The following is a 27,680-nucleotide window of genomic DNA, read 5'->3' as shown; positions in this document are numbered from 1 at the left end:
ACTCCTAACGATAGTACTACACTCTAAGCCAGTGTAGTAGTTAGGAGTAGGCCTAACAAAAACTTCCCCAGCTGATCTTAGCATGTGATGTGAAAGATTGGCCTCCAGGCTGTCAGTGCCATGTGCTCATCACTTGCACAGTCCCTTACCTTTCTATAAGGTGAGAATGCAGATAGCAGAGTAAATAGAGCCAAGCTGCTGTTATAAGTACGTGGGAGAAATGCTGATTGTAAGAGTAGAGTTATTCAGTAGACAGAAAAGGAACTGCTGGGCATTGGTGTGAGAAAAAAATGCAGAGCCTGAAGGGAAGATCCAAGACTTCCAGAAAGAAGGATGCAGCTCCTGTTCCCTAAATCTGCAGTTGTCACAACAAAAAGGTGTCAAAAATGGTCCAAAATTGTTCACTCTGGCCTCCCACTGCCCTGCACAGCAGTAAAAAATGCCAGGTTGAAAAAGCCAACCCACTTGAAGTCTTTACTGATAAGGGAGAGAGGAAGGGGGAAGCAGATTGACCAGAACTGCCAAGCAACTGAGAGATTAGAACTCCCCAGGTCAGGAGAGAAATTGCTACAGAGAGAAGATGATCACTGAAGTTAGCAAAAAGCAATGAAAGACACTTTAAAAATGCAGCAAGAAGAGATGGAAAAATAAAGTTAAGCAGGCTGATATACCAGAGCAACCTAAAAATAGAATAGAATGAAAAAGGGGGCTGTGTAACATAAAAATATTGTAAATATTATTTCACCTATTGGTCCAGAGACTATAAGACATGTGGTTTTAGTCCTACTAATTGTTTTGTTAATGATGGTTTTCAACCAGAACTAGGTGTAAAGCCACACTTTCTGCTTAGGCCATCAGCAGTATAGGCCACTGACCACTTCCTGAGTGCAGGAACCAATGACATCCTTCTCCTCCCACTCCCAACTGATTGCAAGGGCAACCCCCAGTTAGGTTTTCCAGCTTCAATTCAAAACTTACGTTTTCTGACTTGTCATTTTAAGCCCTTCAGAGTAGGTGGTTTCCAGGGCTTCATTCCATTCTAGTAGCAGCCCCAGCTCTGATTGGCTGCAGTGCCCGACCTGCCCCTCCTCTCCAACAGCTGATCACTGTCCTGTGTAGACCTGTCCTAGGCTTCTAGGTGGCTAACTTCTCTGCTGGTCATATGTCCTTGGGGTGTTTTTTTAAAAATGATCGTGTAATTGGCCTGATAGGTCAATGAACTATCCTCAAACCTAGAAGGTCATGCTCCATTCAACCCTTTCTATTTCTGCCAGGCTGGCTGAAACATTTTCTCCTTGTTTTCCTACCCATCCTGCCCACAGTATTCCAAAGCTTCCCTTCCCTTTCTTAATTTTTTAAACCATTTTAAGCTGCAATGTATGGAAGTTGCTACATTGTTTCTGTGAAGCCAAATTATCAGTTCTTCTTTGCTACAAAGTTTCCATGGACTTACAGAGGAACTGTACAACTTATTTCCTATTGCTTTGAGTAATGTAGCATCAGAGTTACAATGGAATCGTAAGGAAACAAAGAAAAAGTCGAAAGGATCTGCCTTGGTGGCAAAGGAGATACTGTGGGCAAGGTGTGTATGAAGACATCCATATATGGAAAATCTGGAAAAGCAAAGGAATAGTACAAGGACTAGTGAAGGGGCCACAATTCCTAAAAGAATTTTCTAAAAAGAAAAGACAGTCCTAGTAGACTAGTCTTTACAGGACCCAGCCAGCAAGGCTTGCCTTCCTTGCATGGATGGAACGTTAAGAAGCAAAGGAACAACCAATCAGGTCTTGCTGTGGCCATAGTTAGAAGGAGGAGGAGGAGGAGGTCATAAACATTAGCTTAGCCTGGCCCTGTTGCCAACCCACTGCCATCTGGGCTTGCATTTCTGAATTCAGCTTAAGGAACAGAAGGGTGGATTAGGGGAGCAACAGTAATGTGATTATCCTTAATGTATCCTCTTTCTATCACATTAAAACTGCAATTTAATTGCAAATTTTAGAATAATTCTGAGAATTGCCCCTATGACTTTGGGAGACTACAAACTTTTGTGTATTTTAGTATACATTCCTCTAAACCTCTGAAATTTGTTTGCAGCTCCCTGTAGGTAATTTTCATTGATAATTTCCACTTACTACCAAATTTACTTTCAAGTAAAATCTATCTTTATGCCCTTTTAAGAATCCAGCAGCCTGACTGTGCAAGAAAACTGCTATGTGGCTCAGAGGCAACTGCAGGAGGGGAGAAAAAAGTCAAGACAATGCCACAACCATGTGATCAAAATCCCACCCTTTTCACATGTATCACATCTGTGACGCATACAAAACAGGGGGAGGGGGGTGCTTCACACTGTTGCAACCATCTTGACTTTTTTGACCAACACACATGCATCTTGCAGAACCTCTGATGTTCTCTTTACCCTTTATGCTCCAGGTTAATGTGTGAGCATAACTGATAATTGGAAGCTAATGTCTATCCCTCTGGGTCTGTAGCTTTGGTGGATTCTACTTATTTTAATACCTTTTCACCCAAATGAACACTGATCATAAGAATTCACAAAATGCTAACCAATTATTAGTGTTAAAACTATCAGCCAAAATATGCATTTGATTATGTTTTTGGCACTGTATTGTGTTTGCAGGAAAACTAAAGTTAGATGATTTTTTAAATTAAAAAAACCATTAGACACTTTCCCATTTCATATGTGTTCTCTGCATCTGCCCCCATGCTCTCCATAATTGAAAAATTATGTTGATTGAAGGCAGGGGAAGAAAACAGCCCAAATGATCACTTAAAGTCTGGCAGTCTTAGAAAAACAAAATTCTGAGATTTGTGGCAAGAGAAAACAAAGACACCCTCCTCATGGGGTCAGCAAATGCAAAGCTGTCAATGAAATCCATCATTGCTGGTCCAGAAATTTCTAAATTTATTTTTAAATTTAATTCAGAATTATTTCAAGTAGCCTTTTGGAGTTGCTTCCAAGCATGCCCACACAAATACTGACTATGACACTGTCAATGAACATGGCACTTCCCGGAGTAACAGTACAGAGATACGTTTCTTTCTAAAAAGCTTAGGAATGGGATAAAAATTATTATGCAATTTTATGACCATAGTTTCATGGCTCTTTCCATCTGAGGTACTGTTTTATCTGAGGATGGTAGAAATGTCAGGTTACATGTAATGGATTGTACATGTGTGCCTCCATATATTAGACCATGGATAAATTCACTCACCCATCAACAGATGGAGAGTGAGTGAAAAGAATCAAGAAACCTGAGTATGGAAGAGACAGTCAAGGCCAGCTAACCATCATCACCAGAACAGCAGTTCTTTCAAAGTTTTGGACACATTATGCAAAAGGCTCTAATGCTGGGAAAGGAAAGAGAAGAAGAGGATGACTAGCAGCAAGAGGGGTGGACTCAATTATAATGGCAATGAGTGCACTGTTGGAAGGACTGAAGGACTAGGTTAGGGACAGACCATCATGGAGAAAATCTATCTATGTGGTTGCTAAGAGTCAAAAACAACCTGACGGCACATAATCAATCAATCAGTCTTTCAAAGTAGGGCTACAAGATCTAGGCTGAAAAAATCTGTATGATCACTAGATGGCACAAATAGCTAGAGTTTCCTGTGTCTCTTTGCTGCCATCCAGAGGTTATCTGAATGTTTGCAGCACAGATCTGGTAGCTCTTTTCTAGAGTATATGGAGCTATTGCAAACTTTTGCTACTCATAAAATAGCATAGTGAGGTATTAATTATCCTTAAACAGAGAGACCAGTTTGAAAAGAGGTCATACCAACTCACACATTCTCAATTGCCAAACTAAGCCATTTTTGCCCCGACAAAAATGTCTTAGTTTGTAATTTCACTGGCAGGTAAAGCTAATAGTAGAACTGTTCCTTAAAATGATACCCTTCTGCAAATGGTAATATCTGATCATTTTTTTATTTCTATAGGGCCTCATAGTAAGTGAATGGAAGACCTGTAGAAATTATAGCAGTTATAAATAATTCTGTATAAAGATTCTGAAACAGTCCTGTGATCAAACAGAAGCATTTTTTTCTATGTATGGATTTAGGATAATGTATATGATCAGAAACAGTAGCTCCTTACAAAAATGAAGCAAATCAAACCTTGGCTGAGATAATCATCCCTTCAATTTTTGGTTTTGAATTTCAGGGTAACTTAGCTTATTATTCATGTATAGATAACTAACTTGAGCTAAACTAGTTTAGCTAAAATGATCAGTTTGCTTTATTTGCACACATTACCATTTAGTGACTTGGTTTTACCTTCTACTTCAAATTTGTTGACATAGGTTCACCTGCTAAATTCAAAAGGGAAAATGTTCTGCTAAGGAATTAATCATCAGCAGGACTGGCTTAGTCGATTCCCTTAAAAGTCCCTCATGCAAAAGAAGGTCATCCTTCATTACAAGACTAAACCTGACTAATCAAATGAATCTTCAGAAGCTTTAATTATGTATAATTTGGTCATTATTTTCTGCCAGTTAATTGGTCACTAGTTTAGTCTGCACATGTAACATGTGTTCTATATATCTTGATCTCCTTCTAAATAATTCACCAGAGAAAGTGAGTTCAACCACAGAAAAGGTTAGACAATCTATGAAGGGTAAAATCACTGCTGGCAGTGATTGGTCAGAGGATTACTTAATATCCTACCTACCTAGAAATAAGTAAAATGAATCTGATGTATACACCTGTGATACATTTCACACTCAGTAGCATCAGCTCCGCACTGGACAGCATGCATATAGAATAGGTGTGTCTGTGTGTCTGTGTTCAAACAGAGACTTGATTTATCTTCCAAAGGCATCTCTCACCATCTCAGGTCCCATAGCCTCCCTCTGAATCCAAGTTGCAAGGAAGTATATCAGATCCTTCCTAATGAATCTTAATTATACTGGAAACCACAATTCTTCTTGATTACACTTTAACAGCAAATACCAAGGGAACTGGATGGGGAAACACACACTCTAAAGAGCCATCTGGGAAAGACACTGTTCACAACTAAGCATCTTCAACCTATCCATCACTAGAAAAAGAAAAGTACAAAGATAGAGTTTCAGCTTATGCAGCAGCCCATTAATGATAATGTAAAATGGGTATGGAGGATGAAATTTTCCCCAGTGAAAAGATTCAGTTCAAAGGTCAAGTACTTATTTCAGTCCCACTGCAATTTATTCACTTGTGTAGGGTAAGGCATAGTGGATGGTTAGTTCACCACAATGGTCCTGTGCATTAGGAATTCTGAGTTTGGAAAAAGATTCCTTTGATTACTTCTCAGCCTCACTGACTGTTATGGAAATAGGGTGGACTCAGTGATTTAAACTTGGGAACATTAATTGCCTTTTAGGAGTTTCAGATGTGACTTTAAAGCCTGATGCTGGGTTGCAGGGGAATTGGTTACCCTCTGCTGCACACACCTTCCTTCTGGGCAGATTTCAAGTCATACAAATACAACATTTGTAGGTAAAATAGCTGGGACTTTATAGGAATGAACTTGGCTCACAAACTCCTCCCTCTCTATTCCACTGCAGTAACAGTGGAAAAAGCAGCATTTTCCATGGAATGCCAGAGGACTTTCCTGCTGAAATCCCTTTTGTTGATCAGCAGTTTCACCAAAGGACTTCCCAGTTAAGGATTGGAAGTGTTCAGCAAAGACCCTGTCATGAGTACTGATGGTGAGCAGGAGGGGGCCCCTATCCAGTGGGAAAAACACATGCGCTTTTCCCCCTGGATAGGGGCCCCCTCCTGCTCACCATCAGTACTCATGACAGACCCCTCTCCAAAAGACTGCAGCTTTATTGCCAACAATGGCATTCTTTTATCCTTCTCTTTTGCCACATGGGAGCCAGTTTTTGCCTAGAGGTCTCTAGTTATGCATCTTTAATACATATTATGCACACCTTGTTCCTATTAGGAACTTCCTGTACTAATGCATGCTTGTATTATCTTCCATATAAATAAATTATTCTCTTGAGAAGTCCATAATGCTAGGAAAGGTGGAAGGGAAGAAAAGAGGATGACCAGCAGCAAGATGGATGGATTCAATTACAGTGGTGATAGGTGCACCTTTGGGAGACCTGAAGGGCCAGGCTAGGGCTGAATCATCCTGGAGAAGGTATATCTTTTTGGTCACTAAGAATCAACACCAACTTGATGGAACATATTCAATAAATAAGTTATATAAATATGAGAAAACGATTTAATCGAACTGCTATGGTTGCCCCAGACATCCCCATATTTGTTTACACAAAAATCTGCATATAAAATCATAGAATCCTAGAACTGGAGACGGTCATTTAGGCCATTGATTCCAACACCCCATTCAGTGCAGGAATCCAAATTTAAGTATTCCAGATGGCATCTGCTTAAACAGATTTAGTGAGGAGGAATTAACCATAGTGCTGGGTAACTGGTTCCACTGTTGAAGAGCTTTTACTATTATAACACTATTTTTGAATATTTAATCAGTACTTTAAATTCAATTTTAATCTTAATTTATTTCCTTTAAGGACTGAATATGTATGATTATAAGACTGCAGTCGATGACTTAGTATTCTATCAGAGTTTCCTTTCCATGTATAAATCCATCATTCTGTTTCTTGCATTCTGAACCTATCTCGATCTTCCTTTGTGTCACATTCTTTCAAGCATTTGACACCCAGGGGTGTCCGCTGATGAGAATGTCCAAAAAGTCAAGATGGTGCCCCCAATTGCAGGCTTGAAGCCCCAACTCTTTTATACATGCATTACATATAAAAAAGGAGTTGTGCTTCAAGCACCTGGTTCCACCTGCCACTTTGACTTTTATGACCCCGAGGATACTCCTGGCTATCACTTCCCTCTCCTGCTTTTAATGTCCTCTTAAGGCTAAACATTCCCAGTTCCTTCAGTGTTTCTAATAGTATTTAATTCTATCCTCTGATCATCCCATTACTCTTCTCCATTCAAGTTTAAAGGTTTAAATTTTAACACTCTGATTAAATACAATACTCAAGCTGAAATGATACTTCCATTAGGGCAACATTAAATTCCATTTGCCTTTTTGGCAGCCACATCACACCAATCATTTATATTGATTTTGTTTGTTGTTGTTTATTCATTTAGTCGCTTCTGACTCTTTGTGACTTCATGGACCAGCCCACGCCAGAGCTTCCTGTCGGTTGTCAACACCCCCAGCTCCCCCAGGGATGAATCCATCACCTCTAGAATATCATCCATCCACCTTGCCCTTGGTTGGCCCCTCTTTTGCCTTCCACTCTCCCTAGCATCAGCATCTTCTGCAGGTTGTCTTGTCTTCTCATTATGTGGCCAAAGTATTTCAGTTTTGCCTTTAATATCATTCCCTCAAGTGAGCAGTCTGGCTTTATTTCCTGGAGGATGGACTGGTTTGATCTTCTTGCAGTCCAAGGCACTCTCAGAATTTTCCTCCAACACCGCAGTTCAAAAGCATCGATCTTCCTTCTCTCAGCCTTCCTTACAGTCCAGCTCTCGCAGCCATATGTTACTACGGGGAACACCATTGCTTTAACTATGCGGGCCTTTGTTGTCAGTGTGAGGTCTCTGCTCTTGACTATTTTATCGAGATTTGTCATTGCTCTTCTCCCAAGGATTAAGCGTCTTCTGATTTCCTGACTGCAGTCAGCATCTGCAGTAATCTTCGCACCTAGAAATACAAAGCCTTTCACTGCTTCTACATTATCTCCCTCTATTTGCCAGTTATCAATCAAGCTGGTTGCCATAATCTTGGTTTTTTTGAGGTTTATCTGCAAGCCAGCTTTTGCACTTTCTTCTTTCACCTTCATCATAAGGCTCCTCAGTTCCTCTTCGCTTTCAGCCATCGAAGTGGTATCATCTGCATATCTGAGATTGTTGATGTTTTCTCCAGTGATTTTAACTCCAGCCTTGGATTCCTCAAGCCCAGCTTGTTGCATGATGTGTTCTGCGTACAAGTTGAATAGGTAGGGTGAGAGTATACAGCCCTGCCGTACTCCTTTCCCAATTTTAAACCAGTCCGTTGTTCCGTGGTCTGTTCTTACTGTTGCTACTTGGTTGTTATACAGATTCTTCAGGAGGCATACAAGATGACTTGGTATCCCCATACCGCTAAGAACTTGCCACAATTTGTTATGGTCCACGCAGTCAAAGGCTTTAGAATAGTCAGTAAAACAGAAACAGAAATAGATGTTTTTCACAGAAATAGATGTTTGTACTTGTTTGTTGATTTTGTACTCAAGTATTATTCAAAGATCTTGTTTATACTATAAAGCCTAGGATTCCCCATTCAGTCCCTGTGCTTTGGATTTCTCTTAAGTCAAAAACTTTTCATCTGTCTTTATTAAATTAATTTTGTTCTTTCCAGCTCCATTCTCTAATCCATATAATGGTTTTGAATTCTATTTCTGTCTTCTAGAGGACTAATTATACCATTTGATTTTGTAACATTTACATATTTGCCACCTCTGCCTCAAAACCAGTATATATATATTTTTAAATAAGATTACAGATCCCAGGACTGAACCTTATGGCACCCTACAAGGTATCTCAGTCCAGTCTGATGAGAAACCATTAGATCACTCTCAATTAACAGTTCGCAATATTTCTTATTGACAAATCCATGCTGGTGTCCAATAATTACCTTTTGTTTTCAAGATGCTTGAAATTAGGGCTTGGTTAATAACAAGAGTCCAACCTAACTTGTGGGGATCATCTATTTTTGAAGGACTTTTACTGGTCAGACCTTACTTAGGAAAGTATTGGTTCCACAGAATAAATTTTACATGATGCAATTCTTTTCCAAACAGTGCTTGATTTTGCTATTCAATCCTTTTTTGTAATTGGTCTTTCTGCAGCTGATATTACTTTGCATTAATTTTTTAATTAGCTGCTCTGAGTAGGCTGTAAACCCTAGAAAAAGGGCTTCAGGTTGTAATATAAATGAAGATAAATAAATTCACAAAATTTAGGCAATGTTTTTCAAAAAAATAATGAGATTAGCAATGAGCAGCTATCTCTATTTTTGGTTTTGCCACTTCAATTTTATGTTCTGCAATTTGCATCACTTAGACCTAAGAGGCAAATATCTCAGATGCACACCATTGTAATGGAGGCACAGAAAACAGTAAACTTGTTTTCAGGCTATCAGGAAAAGGGAATTATGCCATTTTGATGACAAAGTGGCAAAACAAAGTATTTTTCTCAAGAGATTTTTGGCTATGAAAACATGCATTTACAGAGATGACAAAACTGAAGCCACAGAGACATCCATCACTGTTTCTTTTTACTGTTTTTAATTGAAGGTACTACAGTATTTGCAACCCAAATTCTTTGGACTGACTCTTGACTTTTAATAGCCTTATACAACAATTCCATGTCTGTTCTTATTGAGCAATCCAGGCTGTAAGATCTCAGAGTCCCAGACCCAAACCAGTTTCTAGTCTTCATTAACAGAAGAAATGTGTACATCTCAGTTCAGGACTTCAGACTGACCATTGCAGTCACCTACGGCAGTGCAAGACTTTATCAACCTGAATAGTTTAGAATCATCTGCAAACTTGGCCAGGTCACTGCATTTTTCTGAATCTTGATTACTAAATCAAGATATCTAACAAAAAAAAGTACTTGAACAGATTCTTGAGGCATTTGTCTTATTTCCTGCCACTGAGAAAACTGCCTGTTGTTCCTACTCTTTGATTTTTAACCAGATAACAATCCATAAGAAGATAGATCCTCCTATCCCATGGCCACAAGGTTTAATAAGGAACCTTTGATGAGGTTTTAACAATACAGGCATAGGCTTGTATTTCTTGTATTTTTATAATGGTTTTTATGATTTTCTATTTGTAAGCCACCCAGAGTTGCTTTTATGGTGAGATGGGTGATATATAAATTTAATAAATAAAATCTTTTTAAAATCCAGGTGCATAATATCAACTGTCACCACCATCCAGTATCTGTTGACACTCTCAAAAACCTCCAAAAGGTTGGTGAGGCAGGATTTACCTTTGAAGGTACCTAGTTATTCTTTGATTAGTGTTCTTACCAACTTACCTGGAACATACTGTATGTTAAACTGACTGGTCTATCATTTCCTAGATCTCCTGGGTCCCTTTTTAAAAATTAGTGTCACATTGGCCATCCTCTAGTCCTTGGGCACTGAGCCTGTTTGAGTGACAAATTACTTATTTTACATTTTGTTTTTTAAAGAACTTTCCAGAAGATAGCATTAGGACCCAGTGTATAGTTGCAGCATACTGTAGTCTCTCACAATCTTGTTACCACAATTTGCTTCAGCTATTCCAGGTCCCTTGCTGGAAAAGTCAACTAAAGATACCCATCTGAGTTCTTCTGTAGTAAAGACAGATACAGAGCACTATTCAATTCCTCTGCAACCTCCCTTGAGGATCCCTTCAATTCCTTTGTCATCCAACAGCCCAACTACAGTACATTCATGGGTAGTTTTCACCTTCATATTTAAAGATGTTATTATTTTGCTCTCTCACTCTGCCCCATTCTTGATTTTTCTTTTTTCTTTTTTCAGTCCCTCATTGTTTAGAAATGTTTCCTTTTGTAGTACTGTGTACTGTGTTGGACACTGTCAGGGGTTTTCTAGTTGCATGTATGCTAAATGTAATCTCGTTACCATCACTGTTTCCTTTGATTCCACAACAGTTACACCTCACATCAAATCATAGCCACTACTTAGAATTATATTTAGGTTGCCTCATCTTGGTTGCTTTCAATAAATAACTCAGGCACAATCATTTAAGGTATAAAAAATCTTGATTTCTTTTTCATGTCTTGAGCAGGAATGTACCCAGTTTATGTGAAGGTAACTGAAATCTCCTATTATAATATCTTCTTTGCATTCCTTCCTTTTTTTATATATAACTCAAGACTGACCTCAATATTTCCATCAGCTGGGTAGTAACATATCCCTAGATCAAATTTACATTTGTGGCCAGATACTGCCACCCATTCAACTGCAGGCCTTGCAAAGCATATTGTGATGAACGCCTACCCAAGTTTCCAACCAGACTCACACAAGAAGCTTATGGATATCTGATTTATTACTGGATAGTATGCAAGTTCAAGAGCAAAGCTGAGAATGGCAAAAGCACAGGTCTTTCAAACAATTAAAGCTTAGACAGTTCCAATCCCTCCCCCCAGAGTCAGAAAAAGTCCACTCCCCACAGCCTGCAGGTGTTCCTAATGGTTCCTGCCGGTCTTTCCCAAAGCTGTCTCCTCTCTAGAAGGGCAATCCTTTGGGTTTAATTAGGATCCAATCCCACTGAGCTCAATGAGACTGGAGCTTAAATGATAATCATATCAACCAAAGTAATTTTAAAAGATTACTATATTGAACAGAAAAAAAAATTAAAACAAAAGTTTGAAAAGACAGTAACGGTGTTACAACCACAAGAAACACATGGAACATAATTGGTGATCCATATAATCAGACCGTCCTGTTATATTTCCCATAATTTTTCACATGACTATGAAAAAAACTAGGCAAAAACAAAAACAAAAACCACACATCCATCAAAGAATGTTTAATTTCCAATCCAAGACTACTTTGGAGATTCCATATAAGAACTTCAAAGACCAGACAGAAAAGTATAAGCATAGTACCTTAAAATCTGTTTTATGTTGATTAAATTCAGCACCTATTTCTAGCTCATATAATCAGACTGTCACAGCTATTCTTTAAACTATAAAACCCAACGTTTGAACTACATTACATAAAGTGAAAGGAAAAAGCTAAGTTGCAGCAGCACAGAGAAGTACAGGCCAAATAGCGAGGTAAACATAATGCTAAAAATAAAGGATTTTTTTCAAATCCTACTGTAAGAATTTTAACTGCAATAAAAGAGAAGGCATTAAAAAAACAGCTTGTTAGCAATATGTAACAAAACACTTAAGAAAAGCAGAGAATGATTCTAGATTAAGGAAATTATTTCTTAAGGAAAAAGTTTTTTGACAGAAGCTGCAACAAAGCAGCATAACTGGGTGGTCCCCTGTGTTGTTAATAAATCAAGTGTCAAAGGTTGATCTGCAATTAATAAGAGCAGCTTAAACTTTTTCCAAGGATTGGTAATACTCTGTCAGCACAGTCCATGCTTTAGGAGCCATGAAACCTTCAGGAGGATTTTGACCTTCTCGAGCCAGTTTGCGCATGCGGGTTCCTGAAATGAATTCAAAATCTTCATGGCTAAAATAAAAAGAAGAAAGCTTTTTAAATGAATATGCAATCAATTTCAATGGAACTTTACTTGTGCTTAAAGTAATAATGTGATCCAGAAGAGCATCTTCCAAAGCTATAGATCAGTGTTTCTCAAACCTGGCAACTTTACGATGTTACCCCAGACACTGGAGGGGAATTCTGGGAGTTGAAGTCCACACATCTTAAAGTTGCCAAGTTTGAGAAACACTGCCATAGATGCTATGGTGCCAACCAGGTTCCCAACCCACTTTAACTTTTGGCTTTTTTAGATTTCAACTTTAAACAAAGCTAGCATTCTTCAAAGCAAAACAGCAGTTTAAATAATCCTCTTTATTCACAGAAAGCCCTTGATTTTCATATAAATCTTAATGGTCTACTTAAAAATTAAAAATGATGAGCAGCTGCAGCTCAGTGCCTTCTAGTAAAAGCTTCACTGAAGGCATGCCCCTTTCATGGGCTTTAGATGCAATGGATTGATTTTACTGATGTTTCTGGGAAAGCATTGGAGAAACTGGAGAGTGGGCAGGCTAGCAGGGAGATCAACAGGGAGGTGCTGAGAAGATCAGGGTGGGCATATCATGAAGGATACAGCATGAAGGGTCACACTAGCGGTAGCAGTCATTGGGTTTTTACTGCAGGGCTGGGAGGGCTGTGGCCATGCCACTCTGGAAACATGTTACTGCACAGCAGTGGGATGAATGGGATGTCGGGGGAGGAGGGGGGAGAACATTTTACAATTTGCTCTTATTATGTCAAATGTGCTCACGACATAAAAAAGGTTTGGAAATCCTGCAGAAAGCATTTTACTCTGCACATTCATGCACCTTCAAAAATACTATGCACAAGTGAAATCTGCCACAAAATGGCAGTGTGGCGTGATCTGATTCAGTTTCTGGTCAGCCTTGCCATGCCTTGCTGAAGATACTCTTTTCTATGTTATTGCTTCCTCCCTCCACCCTGCTTCATATTCTATGATTCCAAAAACATTCTGTGCCCTCTGATTTCTTTAAAACAAGTTCTGTTACGTTTCTGTAAACATAATGTTTATATTCTGTAAACATAAACATTTTGGGCAGTTTCCTTCTTCCCCATGACTGCCGATATCTACCTTTTTCTATATGGATATTCTACTTCCATAAACATTCTTCCTCAGAAAACAAAATGCATTATTTGTTCATAGGATACTGCCCATTTATTTATTTTACAGCCTAAAATTAATTAATAAAGGCCACTTCTTTTCCTGGAAAATAAAATATTTGCATTCAGTAAAAAGCATGACACTTCACAAACTGTCAAATGGACACACAAGAGAGAAAAACAAAATCGAACACCCACATATCTGTGAGATACACAATTTACCTAGATTTTTATTAAAGCAAATTAAAAACACGCAGCCTCAAAGAGTAGAAATGCAACACACACACAATTCTAAGTACTCTAAAGCAAGAGTGATTAATCAAACAGTAAAAAGAAATGTTTTTACTTACTCTTTCATTCAGTCTGCTACATCTATGTCTTAGTCATTTTCAGTTGATCCATTTTAAATATAAGCCAAATGCTGACTTCAGTTGGATATGGCTCAAAATGGAATAAAATGGGAGCCAAATGTATTGGGGGGCTAATTTGCTTGTCTGAATGCTAAACTATGCTTAGCAAATAAAGAACAACAGTCTTCTCACTGTTCTTACTGTTCAAGCATAACCTTGGAATTAGCTGGGTACAGAGTTGCAAGATCACTGCAATTCCCAGAAATTATCCCAGAATTCTATAATTGCAGGATTTAGTGCAAAATACTAGTAACAGTTTAGAGTTGGCAAGCTCATGTTTCACCCATTTTGAAAAAGCTGTGCTACCAATTAATTTCTCATTCCAATTCAGGATGATAGTTTTGATCTTAAGAGCCTTACAAAGGGTATATGGAACTTGATGCCTTCCAGTATTCTGGACAATTTACATGGCTTGGGCATACAGGATCTGGAGTCCAAAACTTCAGGAGAGCATTAGGTTGCCTACCCCTACAGCTCCAATGGTGGTGGAGTGCCAGGGAGTCTCTTCTTCTGTATGACACAATCAAAAATTTAACAACTCAACCATCCCATGATACTCTGATGCAGTTCCAAAACTCTGAAATGTTGCCCTAGGTGAGTTCTCCACTCAAGATGAGACTTCCTATTTCACAATGCTTTTGGCAACTTGTTCTTTTTCTTTGCTGCTTTATAAGTGGTTAGTTTTTAATACGTGTTGCTGACTTTGTTTTTTATGCACTGTCCTTGGTAATATTTAAAATTTTCTAGATCTTTTTTGAAACTGACTTTGAACCTGACAATTTTTTTTAAAAAAGAATGTTAAATAAGTACAGATCTCACTTCATTATAGCTTTTATATATTCAAATTATGATTGATCATGCCATTCCTTGGCTGTTTCTATTTATTACTTATTACAACACTGATATTATTAATTTATAAATACTTGTTCTTCAGCAAAGGATCGTTACCTTGTCGTGGTGCTGGAGCTTGAGCACCTCAATGATGCCATGAGCTAAACCGTGAAGGGCCACCCAAGACAGGAAGGTCATGACAGAGAGGTCAGACTAAATGCGATCCCTGGGGAAGGTAATGGCAACCCACCCCAGTATTCTTGCCGTGAAAACTAAATGGATCAGTACAACCAGAGATATGTCAGTATACCATTGGAAGATGAGACCCCCAGGTCGGAAGATGGTCAAAATGCTACTGGGGAGGAACAGAAGATGAGTTCAACTAGCCCCAGACGTGATGACGCAGCTAGCTCAAGGCCGAAAGGACGGCTAGCAGCCGATGGTGCTAGTAGTGAACGGCGAATCCGATGTTCTAAGGATCAACACACCATTGGAACCTGGAATGTAAGATCTATGAGCCAGGGCAAATTGGATGTGGTTATTGGTGAGATGTCAAGATTAAAGATAGACATTTTGGGCGTCAGTGAACTGAAATGGACTGGAATGGGCCACTTCACATCAAATGACCACCAGACCTACTACTGTGGACAAGAGGACCACAGAAGAAATGGAGTAGCCTTCATAATTAATAGTAAAGTGGCTAAAGCAGTGCTTGGATACAATCCAAAAAACGACAGAATGATCTCAATTTGAATTCAGGGCAAGCCATCTAACATCACAGCGATCCAAATATACGCCCCAACCACAAATGCTGAAGAAGCTGAAGTAGAGCAGTTCTATGAGGATCTGCAGCACCTACTGGACAACACGCCTAAAAGAGATGTTATTTTCATCACAGAAGACTGGAATGCTAAGGTGGGCAGTCAAATGACACCTGGAATTACAGGTAAGCATGGCCTGGGAGAACAAAACGAAGCAGGACATAGGCTGATAGAATTTTGCCAAGACAACTCACTCTGCATAACAAATACTCTCTTCCAACAACTTAAGAGACGGCTTTATACATGGACTTCACCAGATGGACAACACCGAAATCAGATTGACTACATCCTTTGCAGCCAAAGGTGGCGGACATCTATACAGTCGGTAAAAACAAGACCTGGAGCTGACTGTAGTTCAGATCATGAACTTATTGCACAATTTAGGATCAGACTAAAGAGATTAGGGAAGACCCACATATCAGCTAGATATGAGCTCACTAATATTCCTAAGGAATATGCAGTGGAGGTGAAGAATAGATTTAAGGGACTAGATTTAGTAGGTAGGGTCTCGGAAGAACTCTGGACAGAAGTTCGCAGCATTGTTCAGGAGGCGGCAACAAAATACATCCCAAAGAAAGAGAAAACCAAGAAGGCAAAATGGCTGTCTGCTGAGACACTAGAAGTAGCCCAAGAAAGAAGGAAAGCAAAAGGCAACAGAGATAGGGGGAGATATGCCCAATTAAATGCAAAATTCCAGAGGTTAGCCAGAAGAGATAAGGAATTATTTTTAAACAAGCAATGCGCGGAAGTGGAAGAAGACAATAGAATAGGAAGGACAAGAGACCTCTTCCAGGAAATTAGAAACATTGGAGGTAAATTCCAGGCAAAAATGGGTATGATCAAAAACAAAGATGGCAAGGACCTGACAGAAGAAGAAGAGATCAAGAAAAGGTGGCAAGAATATACAGAAGAGCTGTGTAGGAAGGATAACAATATCGGGGATAGCTTTGACGGTGTGGTCAGTGAGCTAGAGCCAGACATCCTGAAGAGTGAGGTTGAGTGGGCCTTAAGAAGCACTGCTAATAACAAGGCAGCAGGAGACAATGGCATCCCAGCTGAACTGTTCAAAATCTTGCAAGATGATGCTGTCAAGGTAATGCATGCTATATGCCAGCAAATTTGGAAAACACAAGAATGGCCATCAGACTGGAAAAAATCAATTTATATCCCCATACCAAAAAAGGGAAAAACTAAAGAATGTTCAAACTATCAAACAGTGGCACTCATTTCACATCCCAGTAAGGTAATGCTCAAGATCCTGCAAGGTAGACTTCAGTAATTCATGGAGCGAGAATTGCCAGATGTACAAGCTGGGTTTAGAAAAGGCAGAGGAACTAGGGACCAAATTGCCAATATCCGCTGGATAATGGAAAAAGCCAGGGAGTTTCAGAAAAACATCTATTTCTGTTTTACTGACTATTCTAAAGCCTTTGACTGTGTGAACCATAACAAATTGTGGCAAGTTCTTAGTGGTATCGGGATACCAAGTCATCTTGTCTGTCTCCTGAAGAATCTGTATAATGACCAAGTAGCAACAGTAAGAACAAACCACGGAACAACGGACTGGTTTAAGATTGGGAAAGGAGTATGGCAGGGCTGTATACTCTCACCCTACCTGTTCAACTTGTACGCAGAACACATCATGCAACAAGCTGGGCTTGAGGAATCCAAGGCTGGGGTTAAAATCGCTGGAAGAAACATTAACAATCTCATATATGCAGATGATACCACTTTGATCGCTGAAAGTGAAGAGGAACTGAGGAGCCTTATGATGAAGGTGAAAGAGGAAAGTGAAAAAGCTGGCTTGCAGCTAAACCTCAAAAAAACTAAGATTATGGCAACCAGCTTAATTGATAACTGGCAAATAGAGGGAGAAAATGTAGAAGCAGTGAAAGACTTTGTATTTCTAGGTGCAAAGATTACTGCGGATGCTGACTGCAGTCAGGAAATCAGAAGACGCTTAACCCTTGGGAGAAGAGCAATGACCAATCTCGATAAAATAGTTAAGAGCAGAGACATCACACTGACAACAAAGGCCCGCATAGTTAAAGCAGTGGTGTTCCCCGTAGTGACATATGGCTGCAAGAGCTGGACCATAAGGAAGGCTGAGAGAAGGAAGATAGATGCTTTTGAACTGTGGTGTTGGAGGAAAATTCTGAGAGTGCCTTGGACTGCAAGAAGATCAAACCAGTCCATCCTCCAGGATATAAAGCCAGACTGCTCACTTGAGGGAATGATATTAAAGGCAAAACTGAAAGACTTTGGCCACATAATGAGAAGACAGGACAGCCTGGAGAAGATGCTGATGCTAGGGAGAGTGGAAGGCAAAAGGAAGAGGGGCCGACCAAGGGCAAGATGGATGGATGATATTCTAGAGGTGATGGATTCGTCCCTGGGGGAGCTGGGGGTGTTGACGACCGACAGGAAGCTCTGGCGTGGGCTGGTCCATGAAGTCACGAAGAGTAGGAAGCGACTAAATGAATAAACAACAAAATACTTGTTATATTTCTAATCCACAGCACCTGACCAATCTTAGCAAATCTCAAAAATGCCAAGTTGGGTTATTAGACCTTGGGTTAAAACTTGGATGAAAAATCAAAAAGAAAGTGCTGGGGATATAAACTAGAGTGGGAAATAGAAAGCACATCCTTCAAAAAGGCAATGGAACACTGTTTTCATATTGTTGCTCAGAAAGCAACATGGATGTTCTATACAGTCCCTGGAAGTGAACCTCCATTCAAAGAGCCTTTACTACTTGTCCAGTAATTGTAGTTCTCTGAGACAGCTGCAAAATAATTATTTAAAACAAAAACAGTAAAAACAATAAAATTAATAACAATAACAACAACATTAATAAATAGCAAAGGATTGTGTGCTCCTTTAAAATGTAGAAATAAATAAATAAATATAAAGTACTTGGGAGAAGATAAACGTCATTATCCAGTGTCAGAAAGACAACAACATGGGTATCAGTTATATTTTCCCTGTGAGAACATTCTTCAAGCAAGACCTAAAAGTGATTTTTAAAATTATTTCTTGGTTTTATATACCTTGTTTGCCCTGTGTCAGAGCTCAGCATTCAGGCACGATAGGTGTCTGAACGCAAAACTCCAACATGGAGAAATAGATAGTAGATAGAGCAGTGTGTTAGAATACAGATATGCAACTGAAGCTGTAAGCAAGAGAGCAGCCCCATTCCAGAGACATTGGTTTGTTTGGAAGAGCTCCTTATCAAAGGAAAACAAATTGGGGCCATTTGAGAACAGTTGTAAATCTTCAAAGCAGGGAGAGGGAATAAAGAAGGCATGGAAAAATACCCGGCTGTGACGTGCAACCCAAGGAGGGGCTGAGGGGGGAAGAACCTGAATGGGCTGTTTGGGCACAAACTTTTTTATTCAAGGCTTTGACCAACTTGTGGTTACCTATCCTAGTAATATCCTAATAAAGACTTTTAGCATATCCTTGATGGAGTGTGGCAAAAGTTCTTAGGCATTAGGACTGAGGCATTACAAACCTCACACCCTGCTTCTCTGTTAGAAATATCTCAAAACACATTAAGGTCTAGCTCAATTTTATATTTATGTTCTTACCTATTTCTTTCCTTTATTTCTTACATGTTATTAAACTCTAAACTTCAAAGCAAGAATATTTTAGGAGTTTTCCATGAACACCTAATATATAAAAAGGTCTCTCTCCTGTATTACATTTGTGATACAGAAACAACAATCAGTATATTTTTCCTAGGAATCAAACAATAGAAGCCATTTTTAAAAAAATAATCCAATGACTATTACATTCCCATATTCAATTATATTGGATCATTGATCATGAATCATGGTCAGTTCATCATGGGATCATGGCACCCAAGTGTGCAAGCTTTAATCTTTATTTTGTGTGGGATTGTCTTTTTTCAAATAAGTTAAGCTTATTTTACTATACCTCCAAAAATGATAGGAAATCACCCTTTTGAAATTTTGTCATATATTTGGACAAGGCTATAGCCACAGGTTTGCCACACATGGGTGTATACTCTCAGTTAACAAGTCACTAGCACTCTATGTTCTATAGGTTTCAGATATGCAATTCCAACACTGCATTTGCAGCAGCAACTAATCTAAGAATATCCTCATCTTACTATTTGTAATAAGCAAGAAAGTCAACAAGACTGAGAAAGGAGTTTTGTTGCCTAAACAATGAACTTGCAATGGGGTAGAATTATAAACAGGTAGTTTTAAGCCATGTCATCCTACAGTGACATTTGTACTGGACCACAACTGTGAATAAATTCAGATCTCTGCAAAATTAAGATTACAGTGGCCTTTCAAAAAAGAAAAAGAAAAAAAGCTAACACACGGTTCATAATATGTATTAATGAGAAACAGTTTATTTTCCATTTAATCTGGCATTCAAAATGTATTTCAGTTTGGTGGATAAACTATACTGAGTTACTCAAAAGAAGCTTAATGGAAGATCTGAACTGGGAATAAACAGTGCAAATTAGAGACATTTCCTAATTGAATCAAGTGCCAAAAGATACTGTTAATGTGTTTTTTATCAAGCATTTCTGTATAACAGACACAACTGGCTCCTATTCAGCAGCTATGGACAATCTGTATCATTAAAAAAAACTGAACATGAACAAAAGTCTGGATATACTGCACAAATGTAGACCAGTCTGACAACCTCCCAAATTGCAAACCAGTTTTATGAAGCTTCAGTGTAAAGACATAGGATGGCACAATATGATAGATAAAATCTTTGTTACCAGGTGGGGAAAACTGTAGAACTTTGGTTGGTATCTAGAATATTAAATATCTATATAAACCCCTTAATGGATTAAAGGAAAATTACAGAAATATTCCAAAAGGCTATAGCCCACATACTGACCCACAGTATTATGTATTTTATGGCTTTGGAAATAGATGAGAGTTTGAAGCAAGAACTGCAGAATAAACTTTTTATTTTTCAGCTGTTTTTTCCATCATGTTTGTGAGGAGTTCCATGGAACACAACAACCTAAACATTTAATTTCATTTACCAAATCAATTCCAGGTTGTAATTTATTTCAGATGACTTGCACACATATGAATCATTTGACTTATAGCTAAACATATGAACTGCCTGTGTAAGTTGATTAAAATGTTATTGGCCACAGTGTTTAAGCCATGATCAGTTAATTTACACAAGCACAAATCATCATTAGAGCAGAAGAAATTGCTTTATATCAAATCAAACTACTGACCATCTAATGCAAAGACAGAGATAATCCAGGGAAAGACAAGGTATTTGGTCCAGGGAGAAAATCTGGAATTATGAGGGAATGCTGTGGGTATTCTCATGAAATGATTGCCACAGTTGCTTCTTCAAAACACCCATTTACCATAAGGTAAATTGGCAAAGCTGCTATTCATCAGCTGTCTCACTTAGAAACCCCCCAGATATGTGACTATTCCAGGATTCTTAGCAGTGAGTATTATGGCTGGGATGTTCTAGGAAGTGAAGTCTATACATCTGGAAGGCACCCAGGCTGAGGAAGACTGTTATATAGCACCTTCTCTGGTTAGGAAGGATGTTCTCTATTATCCTGCATTGACTTCTTTTAATGGCCAGGTGATCACATTGCCAAAGTACAATGCCAAATCAGGTGATAAGCATCCCAATATTTTCAAAGGAACCATTCTTCTAAATGATGTTAGAGGCATCTGCTTTGCAGCATAACAGCTTCCCTTATTTTAGAAAAACCAAAAGGATTGTTTTCAGACAGAGGTCTTTCACATTTTCTTCTACTTGCTCCTTTTTAATGGAGACATCAAGGATTAAAATTTCCAAAGTTTATGTTCTACCACAATTCCCATTATGTAAGATTTTACTGACATTGACCCACAAGCTATTCCACAATATATGCATTTACATATATATGCTGGCTACTATTGCATAAAACCTACCTAAAAGATTAGGAAAAATCAGGTGTTCTGTCAAGAAACAGAATTATTAACTTTTCCCAAGTTTTCATTCTAAACATACTTCATTCTCAGTCATATCCTGAAGCTAAATTATATAGCTGCCTCTCAAGACTAACATACCTGTATACTACAAAAGCGTAAGGATAATCTGCCATATCTTGTTTCATGTATCATATACCCCACATTGCCAGATACTTCTATTGCTACCAGTACTACTTTTAAGACCAAATAAAGTATTAAGAATGACCAAACTGTGTGAGTGCTGTAGTGCTAGATTTTCATTATGATTAACATATTCAATACTTTTAGGCTATCATCACAGTCCTTTTTATTTATACCTACCTACCTCTCAGGGGGAATGTCTTTGAGACATTTTTTGATTCCTGGCAACTACCTGGACAAGTCCGTGCAGTTTTCTTGGCAAGTTGTTTCAGAAGTAGTTTGCCAATGCCTGCTTCCTAGGGTTGAACAAGAGTGACTGGCCTAAGGTCATCCTGCTGGCTTTGTGCCTAAGGCAGTACTGGAACTCACGGTCTCCCAGTTCCTAGCCTGATGCCTTAACTACTACACCAAACTGGCTCTCTTTAAAAAAAAATCACAATACATTTAGAACAGCTGACAAAACATAATACACAAGATCAGGGAACAGACAGGCAAGCTGTCAGAATAGTGCCCCAGGACTGGAGAAGGGAGATAGGTATGCTTTAAAATAATCTTTTATCTGCCCCCACCTGTGAACTATGACAGAAGGGACATGATCCAAGAGCATTCTAATATTCTTGTTTGCCACTTCCACAATTCTAACCATGGGAGGTGTAGTATGGCTAAACCGGACTAACATCACTCATCGTTACAGGCAACAAATAGTCAAACATTCTACTTTGTTTGACTTAAAGTCACTATGAACATATTTATTTATGTAGAAAATCTGACCTGCTATTTGGCAAGACAAATGGAATAATAAAAGCCCACCAGTTTGCTCGGTGCTTTTTGATTAAAAGAAAAAAGGCAGACCGATTAAAACCTTACATTCTCCCACAGTGCCAAGTTGTGTGCGCCGAATCCAGGCGGCTGGTATGCCTTCCCTTTGAAGGGGGATTTCAAGAATAGCTCCCCAGGCACCTTCTCCTGAGAACATTTTGCCCTACATCTGGGCTGCATGCTACAGACACCATCCCAAATGGGACTGCTGCTTTCACATGTTGCCAGCCATCTTTCCTCCAATCCAGCTACAGTAAACACATCTCTTCACCCTAATTAATTAGGATCCCACTTGGAAGATTTTGTTCGACATAATGCTTTTCCACACCGTGCCTCATGGATGGAGAGGCCAAATACACAGGGATTGAATTGTATGGCACGGAGATGCACATTTTCAGGCTATCAAGCAAAGAGCCATCTCCTTTAGGCTCACAAAAACGTGCTTCCTGTGATCCACAGCAAGCTGCTTTTGGAAACTCCTGGGAGATTCATACACTGCAAAGCTAAAGTCTCCCTGCAAAAAAAAATGCAAGCTCTATCATGTGCCTGAACAGATGCTTGAAGGCATATTATTCACAATCCAGGAGTGCCAGCTCATATGTCAAATAATTGCAAAAAAAGGCAGTCTCCATCAAGTTGAGCTCAGGTCCTGGTGACCAAATCCAGGTGACCATATAGTTGTTTTTGCCATTGGTTTCTTCCAGGTGCTGTTGCTAGCAGTACTTTATTCACACAACACATACAGCCACACAAAAAAGCAATGAGACAAATATGGCATAACTACACTATAGGGATGCTCAAACTGTGGATTTTCATGAGCAAGTCTAAAGGAAACCTGGCCACTAGAGCCAGGACTGGAACTGGCCACTAGAGCCAGGACTGGAATTTTTTTGTCCTTCTTGCCTCTTGGTTACTGTCAGCCTTCCAAGAAAGGCCAGACAGGAAACATGACAAGATGAGCTAATTCTGTTTTATTGCAAGGCTACATTAACAGAATCTTGCAGGTCTGAAAATACAAATCTCCCGCCATCTATTTTTACAGCCTGATCAGTTAGGGCAGATCCTTTCTAGGTTTCTTTCTGTGCCTGTTATGCAGCTGTGGGCTCCTCCCCCTTTTATCTGACCATTCCCTAGGCAGCATCTCTTCCTTCACCTCCCAAGGTCATTCCCATATACCGTAACAGCTACACATGCAAGACCAGGTTATTCCAGTGGTAGTGGCTCCTGCCTTCTTCCCACTCCCTCACTGAACTAAGCTAAAAAATCATTTTGACAACATCTTCCAGACAAGGTAGGCAGGGAGGCTGAGGCTACTTCAGTATGGGTAGGCAGCAAGTTCTTAACAGCCAGATTAAAAAGAAAACAGAGAAGACACGGAATGTTTTTTCTTTTTCCTCCCCACAAGCCTTTAACTGGTTTCTGCATAGAGATCACTGAGGGGAGTGGAAGGAGTGATGGGAGTGAAGGAAGATGTCCCCTGGTCAAAGTTTGCATGAAAAATATTTATGCATTTTAGAGAGAATGAGTAATTTTCCCCTGTGACAGTGAAAATTGGATTTCGAAGAAGCAGGACAGAAAGAATATAGACACTTTTGAACTGTGGTGTTGGAGAAGCCTCCTGAGAATAACTTGGACAGCCAACAAAAGAAGCAAATGGATTGTCAAAAAATCAATCCAGAGTTCTCACTTGAGGCACAAATGACCAGGCTCAATTTTCCTACTTCAGACACGTTATGTGAAGACCTAGCTCTCTGGAGAAGACTTTAATTCTGGAAGAGGTGTAAGGAAAGAAAAGAGGACAACCAATCGCAAGGTGGATGAACTCTATTACAACTGCAATGGAATATTTGAAGGACCCCATCTACTGGGACAGATCATCATGCAGAAAATCTATTTATGCGTTTGCTAAGAGTCAACAATGACTTGATGGCATATAGTACGCCAATCCATCAAATAATAAGTAATCAATGAGTTGATTTTTTCCTATTATCCCCACTGTATAATTATTTATTTTATTTATTTTTAGTATTTACCACCAGTACCACTACTTTCTCCTACGAAGATGAAGGATCATCTGTTCAAATGGGTCACTCCATCTATTAGGTCAGTTTTCTTTTGAAGCAATTAGGGCCATGCTATTTACTATGCCTTGGGCAAGTAACTGTCTGGAGATTTCAGGAGCATTACAGTGACACAATGAAGTCATCAGAAGAGAGAGGACTAAAATGTTCCAGCTTTTGGATCGTTGGCATTTAATTATCGTTGGTATTTAACTCCTGGTAAGTTGTCCAAAATGTATAATGGGGTATCAAATGTTTGTTGGAAATGTTTACAGAGTGAAGGAACTTTCTATCATTTATGGTGGACTTGTAGAAAAGCTAAGAAATTTTGGAATCAAATATGTATTATTATTCAAAAGATTCTTAAAGTGGACTTACAATTGAAACTGGAGCTGTTTCTCTTAGGTTTGATGGACCAACAGCTTGAGAAGCAACATGGAACTCTGTTCTTATATATGATAACAGCAGCAAGACTCTTATACGCTCAAAGATGGAAGGATTCAAAAATTCCCTCAATGGAGGACTGTATGATTAAGTTAATGGAACTGGCACAAATGGCTAAACTGATAGCATTGATAAGAGAAAATACCGTAACTGGATCCATTTCTATTTGGAAGCCGCTTTTGGACTATTTGCTTGTAACTGAAAAAAATGAAATTCTGATTTTGGGTTTTGATGATTAAATGGTTTGATTTTAGAGAAATAATGTTTCTAAATATTTAATAGCAAGAGATTAACTTTTATGTACTTTTATATCTGTGTTGGACAAGATCAGAAGTCATCTGTCTTTATGTTTTTCTGTCTATTCTTGCACTTAGTTTCTCTCATTTTTTTAGACTTATATTCTATCTGTTCTCTGTTCTGTATTTAATTATATCTTGAAAATTAACAAAGCTTTACAAAAAATATGTTCCAGCTTCTGGGAGTCTTGGAGAAGGGATGACTACAAACAAAACGGGTGTATTAATTCTGTAAGAGGCATAATACATATATTTTACATTGGATTTCTGGGTGGGTGGGATTGTGAGTTTGGCACTTCAATTTTGGAGAAGACTCTAAGACTGCAAAGGAAGAAAAGGTGCTCAGAGAAAAGGCTTTATTTTTAAAAAATAAGTAAAAATGGACATTATTAGACTCTTATCAATTTTTGAATTGTCCTTATATTCTAAATCTGAGAAGATGGAGCAATGTATCTATATGGTTTAGATATAACAACACTGAATGACTGCATTAATCTTATATTGATGCTACATGGATCTTTTTTTTTCTTGGTTTCTTTTTCTTTTATGCTGAGCTTACTTTAATCACTGTAATGTATGTGGGTTTTTTTATTACCGTACAATCACTGATTAATCTTGTTTCTTATATTTCAACAATAAATATAAAAAACAATTACACATTTGATTTATTTTAATGTATGGATGTTACTTTTATACTGTATTTCACATCTTGCATTTCTTTTAATTTCTTTTAAACCACCATGAGTGCTTGTGCAGTACAAGGATAGGATATATATTTAATGTCATAATACTGCTAGTAGGAAGCATTAAAAAAAGAGAGATAAAGTATTAACAAGAAAAATACCGTGTTACTTCATTGTACAAGTACACTGCATTTTCAATTATTCCAGTTGTCTTAAGGAAGGCATGACATATATGCATAGGGCTAAGCTGCTGCCTCTATTTTTAATTTTATAAAATCATTATAGCAATTTTAAAATTTACTACTTGAATTCCTTTGCTTTCTGTTTGAATTCCCATCCTTTTTTCCCTTTTATATCAGATCAGTTGGATTATGCATCTATGGGCAGGGCTTATTTTGCTTTTAGTTAGCAAATGTTAGGTGCTTTGATCGTTACTAATAATCATTACTAAGCAGTAGTGTAGTGGCTTTGCAAATTTCTAACTATCGTAAGGGAGCTGGTTTTTCAAAGGAACAGAGGAAAAATAAATTTATCCCAGTGTAATTTTTTGCTCTATCTTTTTGGTTTTCCAAAAAAAATAATAATCTGTAATTATTTAGGTTTGCAAAATCTTAGATAATATATTGTTTCATTATACGAAATATGTCTTTTTCATACTGCTATGAAACACAAATAGCAGCCAAGATTAAATTATTAGTTTTTATTAAATCTTTAGTAAATCAAAATCTTTATTTGCTTCAGATTACTTCCAAGTAAAAATTATTATGTCATGTAAGTCGGGAAGATGGCACTGATGAGCTGACAGGGCAATCTACTCAGTGTCTCCTTTTATTCAGTTTATTCATGTTTTATTTTAATTTACTTTGCTAGCTGATTTTGATTATCTTTATTGATCCCTGAAGATAATTAAGTAGTCAAAACATCTTGAGGAGAGTCAGTTTGGTGTAATGGTTAAGATACCAGACCAGAAACCAGGAGACTGTGAGGTCTAGTCCCACCTTTGACACAAAACCAGCTGGGTGACCTTGGGCCACCTCTCAGCAGTAGGAAGGAGGCAACGGCAAACCACTTCCAAAAATCTTGCCAAGCAAACTGCAGGGACTAGTCCATGCAGTTGCCAGGAATCAAACACTGACTTGAAGGTACGCACCCAAAACAAAAACAAAAATACATCCTGAGCATCTTAGACTTTAATCCAAACCTTGCAAGAAAAGAAAATGGAATGTGGATAATAAAAAATGGTAACAGAATGAGTCCAAGGTCTCAGACTCTACCTAAATCATTAATAATCTACGATTATATGTCAGACAAGAAATTTGTAAGTAAAATTAACAGTGTGTGTGTGTGTGTGTGTAATTAGTGATTATTTGCAAACTTCTCAGCACAACTTCAGTAATTTTCATATGCTCTTTATTAACAGCTGCCCTTATTCCAATGACATCCTGCTTCCTAACCACAAAACCCTAATCCTCTGTTTGGTTTACTCTGTGAGATTTTGTTTTGTTTGGGATGTTGAACATAAAAGGTTTTTGAGAGTTAAAATCCCAAATACCTTTCACTCAGACAAGTGAGTCATACTCTCCAGATCCAAAGTACTGCAAATGACAATATATTGGTTTTTAAGACTCATTCCAAACACATTTCTGCTAGGTTCTTTTCCTGACAAACCTGATCAACAGATTTTCAAGAATCAGTGAGATGCTGTTTGATACCAGGGGCCATGAGTACTATTTACCATTGTGTCTGAAGACCATAGGTTCCCCATCCCGTGCTTTAGAGCAGGGTTTCTCAACCAGGGTTC

At 38.5% G+C, this 27,680-nt stretch overlaps 1 protein-coding gene across 1 annotated transcript in view; it reads right to left on the bottom strand.

The window, feature by feature from the left end:
* Window positions 1–11,563: 11,563 nt before the first annotated feature.
* Window positions 11,564–27,680, bottom strand: part of PAPSS1 (3'-phosphoadenosine 5'-phosphosulfate synthase 1) — a 60,049-nt gene continuing 43,932 nt past the window's right edge. The window contains exon 12 of the mRNA XM_063309889.1: window positions 11,564–12,241. Within this exon, the coding sequence (XP_063165959.1) occupies window positions 12,103–12,241 (139 nt within the window). The 3' untranslated portion in view covers window positions 11,564–12,102. The remainder of the gene's footprint in view (window positions 12,242–27,680) is intronic.

The sequence above is a fragment of the Candoia aspera genome, chromosome 8 (assembly GCF_035149785.1).
Source record: "Candoia aspera isolate rCanAsp1 chromosome 8, rCanAsp1.hap2, whole genome shotgun sequence".
In the NCBI taxonomy this organism is placed as follows: Eukaryota; Metazoa; Chordata; class Lepidosauria; order Squamata; family Boidae; genus Candoia; species Candoia aspera.
The sequence above is the reverse complement of the archived record's forward strand: the minus strand, read 5'-3'. Positions and strand labels throughout refer to the sequence as shown.